General features: G+C 61.0%; 1 protein-coding gene across 1 annotated transcript in view; it reads right to left on the bottom strand.

Moving 5' to 3' along the window:
- ADAMTS13 (ADAM metallopeptidase with thrombospondin type 1 motif 13) overlaps positions 1 to 9,131 on the bottom strand; it is a 31,977-nt gene that overhangs the window by 18,800 nt on the left and 4,046 nt on the right. Inside the window, exons 4-12 of the mRNA XM_027104367.1 lie at positions 7,554 to 7,729; positions 5,557 to 5,640; positions 5,160 to 5,284; positions 4,892 to 5,038; positions 3,174 to 3,314; positions 2,436 to 2,598; positions 1,543 to 1,647; positions 585 to 736; positions 411 to 474 (exon numbers count right to left, since the gene is read on the bottom strand). Of these exons, the coding sequence (XP_026960168.1) occupies positions 411 to 474; positions 585 to 736; positions 1,543 to 1,647; positions 2,436 to 2,598; positions 3,174 to 3,314; positions 4,892 to 5,038; positions 5,160 to 5,284; positions 5,557 to 5,640; positions 7,554 to 7,729 (1,157 nt within the window). The remainder of the gene's footprint in view (positions 1 to 410; positions 475 to 584; positions 737 to 1,542; positions 1,648 to 2,435; positions 2,599 to 3,173; positions 3,315 to 4,891; positions 5,039 to 5,159; positions 5,285 to 5,556; positions 5,641 to 7,553; positions 7,730 to 9,131) is intronic.

Here is a 9,131-nt window from a genome sequence, read left to right as displayed (position 1 = left end):
GTGGTTGCATGATGCTGTGAACGCACTACGTGCTACTGAGCTACACAGTTTCAGATGGCTGATTTTATGCTAGGTAAAATTCACCTGAACTTATAACTAAAAGAATCGCCCGTGCTCTCGCGGTAGTGGACTTGGCTGCCGGAGAGGAGAGTCGTTCTCAGCGCAGAAACGGGCAGCCCTGCAGGGCAGTGGCATCCAGGGAGGGAGGGGGACTTTTCAGGGCGGCTGCTTTCAGGGGTGGGACCCTCCTGGTGAATGCACAGTGGTCCCAGGGCAGGTATTAATAGCATCACCTTCACTCTCAAAACGCCGTATGTGGACCACAAATGACAGCCGCCCTGGCCCTTGGGCTCCTCCGGACCCAGTGCTGCCAACGGCACCCCCTCACCCTGCCCGGGAAGCAGGCCTACCTGGCTGTTGCACATCTCGGCCTGGAGGTCAGCACCTACGCACGCACGCCCCCCAAACGCAGGTCTGAAAATGCCCACGAGACACGGGTGAGAGGAGGGTGACCCCCAGCCCCCCGCCAGGGAACGCGGAGCAGCCACCCCCCTGACCCACAGACAGAGCACTCCACGCGGCACCTGGGGTTGTTGCACTGCCGTCTCCTGGTGACCACACCTCCTCCGCAGGAGCGGGAGCAAGGACTGGCCGGACCCCAGCTAGACCAGTGCCCATGCACCGCCCCCACGGGGGCCAGCTCCGCCAGGGAGCGGCAGTGCCCCTTGGAGCACCACTGCAAGAGAAGGACGGGACCACGTTCTACACCCAGGGCATCCCACACCCACAGGTGCCCACACCCAGGGCATCCCACACCCACAGGACCGCACACCCAGGGCATCCCACACCCACAGGACCGCACACCCAGGGCATCCCACACCCACAGGCACACCCCCCACAAACACACGCACACACACGCACTGGACCCCCATCCTGCTTTGGAGCCAGTGCTCAATAGAAGAGGGCAGAGCCCCTCCCGCAGGACAGGGACTGGAGGAAGGGCTGGCCATGCAGGGCAGAAGGGAGGGCAGGGGCACTGGGCCGGGAGCAGGACGCCAGCTGGCCGCTGCAGGCCGGCAGGGGGCGGGGGGTGGTCACGCAGCCACGGGAAAACTTTGCCTCCTCTGGGTGGCGGGCGACAACCCAATCCCTGTCTCCAGGCCGCCACACCGGGCCCAGGGTGGCCGTCCCTCAAGCGCCCGCTCTCTCTGGAACAGCGAGGAGGTTGACGGGGCAGGCCAGATGCCCCGCCCGCCCCGGCAGAGTCAGGCGCAAGCCTTCGCCGTTAGCTGGTATGAACCGCCTGCAGAGGGCAAGGCGAGCACTGCGTGCATGCGGGCATCCTGCTGCCCCCCTGTCCTGACGGGGACCCAGAACAGCTCCAGGGCCCTAAGCCCCTGCTTCCTGAGGTCCTCCTGTCTCCCACCCCAGGGTGAGGGCTGCAGGCTCAGGTCTGCGTGAGCGTGTGTGAGCGTGCACACACACACACACACACACACACACACACACGTGCTCACACGCCCCTTCAGTCCCCGCTCTGACCTTCCCCGCGCCACACTCTGTCCCATCCAGGACAGGAATGAGGAGGCGGCTACAGCTGCTTTGGTCCAGGGGGTCTGTGTGGCAGGAGAGAGCCTGGCACATGTCCTAAGAGGGGAGACAGATGGCCAGCCGAGGGGCCACCAGGGCCTGGGGGTCAGTGTCCAGCCGTCACTGCCCCTCCCAGACCACAGCACACGGTGACACAGCCAGCTCCCTGGGCAGTGGTGGGTGGAGAGGACAGCCGCGGAGGACTCCTCCACCAGGAACAGGAACAGTGCCCAGGGCCCACAAAAATGTTTTCATCTCTTTTAAAACCAGAAGGAAAAAGATGATCTTTTAGATCAGAGAGAATATGCTAACATACAACATTAACACTGTATTTATAATGACACACGTAAAATTCTATATTTCACGAAAACACTAAGATATAATTCCTAATGTTTTACGAGGGGGAAGGGGCTCACCAAGGCGAAAGTGCCTGCAAGTCCTGTGCGGTCCTGGAAAGGGGGTCTGCCTTTGGGGTGCCTGCCCCCCTTCAGCTCCCCTCCCACTGCCAGCTCCCACCCCGGCTGTAGGGTTCAGCTCAGAGGTCACTTCCTCTGGGAAGCCCTCCAGTTCCCATCGGGTGGGAAGCCCTCGGTAACTGCCTAGGTAGGATCAAGGTCCACGGGCTCGGGGGCCCTATCGGGACCCGCACTACCTAATTTGTGGGGCCTCGTCAAGAGGAAAACGTGGGCACCCTTGTTCAAAAATTGAGAATTTCGAGCGGCACCGGACAGTCTGGGCCAGTGGGGTCTCACAGCGCGTAGGGGGCAGGAGCGGACAGAGGGAGGCCCAGATGCGGAGGGGCGGGGGGGCGGGGAGCGGTGCGCATCACCCACTGCTGGACTCACTAGGTGCTCCCTGCGGAAGGTGCAGGCGACCGCCGTCGGGCCGAAGGCGACGCGGCACTGCTCGTCGGCGCCGTAGTACAGGCCGGGGTGCGCCTCGGAAGGGCGCCCCGCGGGCTGGGACTGCGGCCCCGGCGAGTCCCACACGCAGCGCGCCCGTCCTGCGCTGCGACAAGGCCGCGGCTCAGGCCCGGGGCGGACAGCAGGTGGGCGCGGGATGGAGTAGGCGCGGGAAGCGGGGGCGTTTAAAGCGGCGGGTTCGGGTGGGCGAGGATGGGCGTTCTCAGCCCGTGTGCCCCACCAAGAGCTGACCCTGGGCTAGGACAAGGCTCGAGCCTAGGGGAGGAGAGGGGATGGAGGGGCAGATGCAGGGGGCGGGGGAGGTTGGAGAAGTGGGTCTGCGAGGGGATGGAAGTGGACAGGGGAGAACCGAGCGGTGGGCACAGGGGCGGGAGGCGATGGAAAGGAGGGAGGTGGCGCGCGGGCGGGATGGGCGCGGCCAGAGGGATGGGCTGGCGGGGGCGGGGCGGGGGCAGAGATGGAGGGGTGGACGCCGGGAGGGGTGGGCAGAGCCGGAATGTAGGAGTGCCTCCTGAGACGTGCTGGGAGCCCGTGGAGAGGTGGGCACGGGGACGCCGCGGAAGTGGGCACAGGGTTGAGGGCAGATGGAGGGGTGGGTCCGGGCACGGGAAGGAGGGGCGCTCAGGGAGGGGCGGTGCCGGGGGGGGGGGGTGCAGCTACCTGAGCAGGCTCAGCAGCTGCCGGCGGCTGCAGGGGGACCACGCCGGGCCCCCGCGGGCGGGCGCGGCGCCGTCGGAAGCCATCACGTGGCCGCTGGGCCCGCAGCCGCTGCCCGGCGCGCCGTCGTGCTCCAGGCCGAAGCTGCGGAGGCGGCGGCGCTGAGGCCGGCGGTGGCCAGGGTCCCCCCACCCTCGCAGGGGTCGCCCTGGCCCCGCCACCAGCTAACCCGGCAGTGGGCCGCGTCGCGCAGGTGCCCAGCCTCAGTTTCCCACCCGAGGGAGCGCTGGGCCGGCCCGGTGGCCCCCGCCTCTTTTGGCTAATACACATCAAAAGGCTTGAAAAATGTGCAGGCCAGACTCATCCACGGTGTTCTGAGCGTGGGAGGCCATGGCTCGAGGGCCTTTGGGGCTCTACTGCTGACAGCTTTCTTGACCTGGGGGCGGCTCGGTGTGTGAAAAGCACCAACTGAATGTGTACTGGTGAAGTGAAAAGGTCGGACCTCTGGCCAAAGTTTCTGCTCCCAGTGGAAGGCAATGGCTTTCAATTCCTCTTTCTCCTCCAAACAAGATAGATGGAGGAATTGTGATGGGTGGTGGGCCAGATGGGTGAGAGGTCAGACGGAGGTGCAGAGCTGAGAGCGAAGGTGCGCACCGTGGGCTGCCATGGGGGTAGGAGCCCCAGCCTTGCCCGTGGAGGTGGGTGTGGGAACCCCTCAGCGCTCTCGGGGGGGGGGGGGCGAAAGGCCTGCGGGTGGGAGCAGGGCTGGTGGGCAAGGAAGTTAGACACCCACTTTTCACTTCAGGAGTCTCTGTACTCTGAATTTTTACAGCAAGCAGGTATATACTTTCATAATTAAAAGGCTAAAAATCAGGGCTTCCCTGGTGGCGCAGTGGTTGAGAGTCTGCCTGCCGATGCAGGGGACATGGGTTCGTGCCCTGGTCCGGGAAGATCCCACATGCCGCAGAGCGGCTGGGCCCATGAGCCATGGCCCATGAGCCTGCGTGTCCGGAGGTCATGCTCCGCAAGGGAGAGGCCCCAACAGTGAGAGGCCCGCGTACCTCAAAAAAAAAAAAAAAAAAAAGGCTAAAAATCAAAAAGGAAAGAAACCCTCCACTCCGGGTGAATAATACATAGCAGCACAGATTTGCCCGCAGAATGTATAGCAGTCGTATCAGGAAGAGTCTGGAAACAACCTAAATATCTAACAAGAGGGGATGAATTAAGTAAATTTCTGGTGCGTACGAAAAAACCCAATATATGTTTTAAGAGAATGTTTGAGAGAAATGTTTGGGATATATTGTTACATAAAAAAGCAGTTAACCAACATACAGCGTACTCCCAAATTTACAAATAAAATATTATGAGTGTGTGTGTAAAGAAAAGATGGACGTTTTCTCTAAGTGGTGGGATTTGGGATAATTTTTGCAGCCGGCTTTTTCTTTACCTGAATTTCCTACAAAAATTACTTTTTAGCTCCTAAGTTTGTTTTCCTTGTATTTTGAAAAAAAAAATTTTTTTTCTTTTAATCCTTCGGTAATGAAGAAATATCAGATTTCCCAGCCCTTGCCCCCGCCCACCCTCCCTAGTCCGTTGGGGTCAAGAGTACAGGCTCCTCCAGCTGGCTCTTCTAGGGACCACTGCCAGCCATGGCCTCCCCTCCTGGGGGCCCAGGTCACGTCCTTGTCCGGAGCTTGGGGACAGGGGTTGGGGCCTCTTACCTGTGCCCAATCTCATGGGCGATGGTGACCCCCAGATCGAAGCCGGTATCCTCAATGATAAGGCAGCTCCAGGAGGGGGAGCAGACGCCACCCAGCTGGGTGACCCCCCGAACCTGCCGGTTCCCATCAGGCAATTCCAGGTCAAACCTGAGGAGGAGAGAACAGCTAGCTGGGCAGTGCTAAGGTGCCTGCCCACCGCCGGGCTACCTTTGCAGAGAGTGGGAGCAGCTCCCCGCCAGGCTGGCACGCCAGTGGGGAGCTCGGCTACCTGGTGATGTAGAGGACCAGGTCAGCATGGCCGGGATCCGTGTCATCCTCAGGGTTGACCGTCCTGCTCCACTCACAGACGCTCAGTAGTGATGCGGTGATGTTGGCTGTGATATTCGGAGCATCCTGAGGGACCGGGAACAGAGCGCATGTTCAGGGCATCCACCCCAAGCAGGGCGCGGGCCACTGCTGCCACCTCAGTCCTCATAACGACCCTATTACTGTCCCATGTTACAGATGATGAGACTGACGCTCAGCAGTGCCGCGTGCCAGGGCAGAGCCGGAATTCAGGTCCAGGCCCGGCTGGCGGGAAGCCCTGCCACCGCCCCCACGGCTCTGTGCGCATCCGCAGGCGGAAACCGGTTTCCCAGCGACTGGGCGTCCAGCTCAGCGCCTACCTCGGGCTGCGTCAGGATGACCGTCTTCACCAGGTGCACTCGGAACTGAACTCCCAGGGATGGGTCCCTAAGCAGCTCTGACCCCTGTGGAAGGGCAGGCGGGAGAGGTGATACGTGTGCGTGGGCACTGCTGACTTCCAGGGGCCCGGGGCGGGGGTGGGGGTGGGGTTGCCTGGAGAGGACGCTTCATCAGCAGGGAGGGCACCCGAAATGCTAGTTCTTGGGCCTGGGAGCCAGTCATAGAGACAGTCAGAAGGAAGGTTAGCCGACACAGAGAAACCCTGAAACAACAGGATGCGAGTAACTGCCATTAGTCTAGAGCGTTCCTTCCAAACACTGCTTCTCTCGGACTGGATTTACCTTGTCTTTTCTCATCTGTCCACCTGCCTGAAACACCTCTCTCACCTCTGCTCGCTTAAACTGCTCATTTCCACGGGGCAGCCCGAGGGCCTCCTCCCCCACCGTGAGCCCTTTCCTGGGCACCCGAATGAGAAGGCTCCGCCCACCAGGCTCCCAGCTCTCCCAGTACATCTGCCGAGATGCCGATTGTGGTCGACTTGCACTGCAGCTGCTCGCACCAGCTTGTCCTCTAAACGAGACGTGGCGCCCAGGAGAGAGGACGTGGTACCACCGGCCTCAGCTGACCTGAGTCTGAACCAGGCTCTGTCCCTTCCTACCTGTACGCTCGGGATCCCGTTTACTAAGCTCAGGACCCCAGTTTCCTCACCTGTAAAATGGAGAGAAAGCCTTCCATGGTTGTTGGCAGACTTAGGAACAGTGCGGCTGGCACGAGGTGGGTAACGCCACTGGCCATTACCACGACTGACACCATCTGGGCAGGAGCCATGCTGCAGTCTACCACCTGACCATCCTTGGCCCTCATAAAACATGTTGAATGACCACAGGGAGTGTGGTTCGATTACCAAATTTCAGCGTATTCGAGGTGGGGGGGACCCCCAAAACTTGAAAACAGTAGGCTTCAAGTGACCTAGAGGGAATATTTTCCACCTCTGGAGTCGGCAGGTGGAAACCCAAGCAGGCTTGTCCTGGACTTGAGCCAGCTTTTCCAGGGGTCCGGCTGCATGGGTGTGGCCTCTGGGACCCAGACTCCCTCCAGGGAGCGAGGCCCAGAGAACACATGGGAAAGGAGAGGTGTCGGAGGGCCTGGGGCTCTGAGATTGGGGGACCTTTTCCTCCTGTCCGGAATAGCTGGGCATACCTGAGGCCGGGGACAAGATGGTACTAAGGACCCCACGTTCTAGGATGGCTGCTTGCCCTCCGGGGCCAGCTTACCGGGGGGGCAATGCCGGCCCTGCCGCTGCCGGCGGTGATATTAATCTCCTGACGTTATGGAAGCCTACCTGGCCGCCTTAGAACACGTGTATGTGTGTTTCACACGTGAATGCACTCGTGGTTGGGCACAGCCCGTCAGGCTGAATGTGTCATCAGGTGCTGCAGTCACCTGTTTCTGTGCTGCCTCTTTTTCTCTGAGGTAATGGTTAGTGGGAGCTGTGCTTCCTGCCCCACCATTACCCCTAGAAGCCAAGGAAGGGGAGGCCTGCGGACATGGGGGGACCCACAAGAAGGGCGCTGGGAGAGCCTGGCACTGCCGGGGCAGTGCTGGCCGACATGCCCACGGATCAAAGGGACGTTGGGGGAGAGGCCAGGCTTGAGGGTCCCCAGGCAAAGGGACCCAAGTAGCAAGAGGCTGGGGGTTGCACTCCCCAGTGGGGTAAGGGAGAGAGATCACGCCCCTCCCCACCCCAGGGCCCCGAGCCCCAAGTGTGACCCCAGCCTCAGGTTCATACTGAGCTCCGCCCCCCAGACGAGACAGCTCACTGGCGCTCTGCACAAGCCCCGGCCGCAGGGCGCTGTGTCCAGAGGCTCCCGAGGACGGGCTGGCCGTGGTCTCTGAGGACAGCCACCGCCCCCCTGGAACCCTGAGCCTTGCCGGGTCAGCGCCGCCCACAGAGCCCGCTGCCCACGCGAGCACTCACCATGTTGAGGTTGGTGAGCACGTAGCGCTCCGTGTCCTCCCGGTGAGCCCGGTGCACGTCGGGGCCCACGGCCACCAGCAGCTCCAGGTGCAGGAGGCTCCTGGCAGCCTGTCTCCTCAGGCGAGGGGCAGGAGGACGGCCTGGTGGGGCGGGGGGCAGGGCCGAGAGCCAGGGTCCTAGAGAGCAGGTGAGATGTGGCTTTGACCTCGCGGCCTCCATGGCCAGGCCCCTCCATCACCCCGCACTCCTGGGCTTGGGGATGCGCCGCTTACTGTGGGGATTAGGGCGTGGATGGGCCGACCCTCGCTTTCTCACAGGGCGTGTGGGGAGCCAGAGAGGGCCCGTCTCCCGGCACAGGGAGACTGAGGGAGCGGTTCCTCCTTTTTGTTTTTTAATCACTAATTGGCTAAGCATTTGGTTTATTTATTTGTTTATATATTTATTGAGGCAGAGTTGATTTTCAATGTTGTGTTAGTTTCAGGTGTACAGCAAAGTGATTCAGTTATACATATACGTATACGTCTATCCTTTTTCAGATTCTTTTCCCTTATAGGTTATTACAAAATCTTTTTTTTTTTTTCCCCTCCATGCTGCACAGCTTGCGGGATTCTAGTTCCCCGCCCGGGGATCGACCCCGCACTGCATGCATTGGGAGCGCACAGTCTTAACCACTGGACTGCCAAGGAAGTCCAAGGTTATTACAAAATCTTGAGTATAGTTCCCCGTGCTATACAGTAGGACCTTGTTGGTTATCTATTTTGTATACAGTACGGTGTATCTGTTAATCCCAAACTCCTAATTTATCCTTCCCCCCTCCCCCTTTGGTAACCATAGCTAGTTTTCTATGTTGACTGAGCAGTTCTGCCCTGGCCCTCCTGGAGCCGGGCCCTCAGCACCCCAGTTTCACGCCCTTGGACACCCACCAACTCATCTGGGGCATCCTGGTCCTCCCAGCTCTTCGGGAGGAAACACTCTCAGAGGGTGAGAGGTCCCGAGCTCTCGCATGTCATTCACGTTGTGACCGTTAGAACTGACAGCTCGACCAGCTTACAGGGGAGAGGCGGCCGGGTTGTGGGAGGATGGCCGTCTCAGGTGGAGACGTTTCATTCCAGCCCTCGGGCCCAGATCCCATTGCTGCCTGGGCATTCGGGGCAGCGCAAGACCAGGAGACATCAGCTGCTGTGTGGCTTTTATGTCCTTCTGGCCGCCCCAAAGCCCCATGCTGGGCGCACACTGGAGTAGGGGGTCACCCCGAGACGGCAAGAAGAGCCCAGGACCACACCCCGCTTGCAGCCGGGCGCAGCCTGGGGAAGGCGTGAGTGGGCGTGCTGGCGGCAGAGCCGGCCTGGTCCTGCCCACGCCCTGGAGCCGTCCTGGAGGCCTGCGGCCGCCACCTCCCATCTTTGGGCCTCTGGATTCCCGTCTGCAGCATCGGATCTACCAGGATCCGCTGACCTCGGCCCGCCCGAGGCTCCACGGCGCACGTCTGTGAACACGCTTTGTAAACTGTGAGTGGCTGTTCAGAGGTGGGAGGTCTACCTGCCCACCAAGCAGATGGCCTGGGGCCACGGCTGGTGG

This window comes from Aethalodelphis obliquidens, unplaced genomic scaffold (genome assembly GCF_003676395.1).
Source record: "Aethalodelphis obliquidens isolate GAN/ISIS:26980383/991018 unplaced genomic scaffold, ASM367639v1 scaffold7, whole genome shotgun sequence".
NCBI classification, from domain to species: Eukaryota; Metazoa; Chordata; class Mammalia; order Artiodactyla; family Delphinidae; genus Aethalodelphis; species Aethalodelphis obliquidens.
The sequence above is the reverse complement of the archived record's forward strand: the minus strand, read 5'-3'. Positions and strand labels throughout refer to the sequence as shown.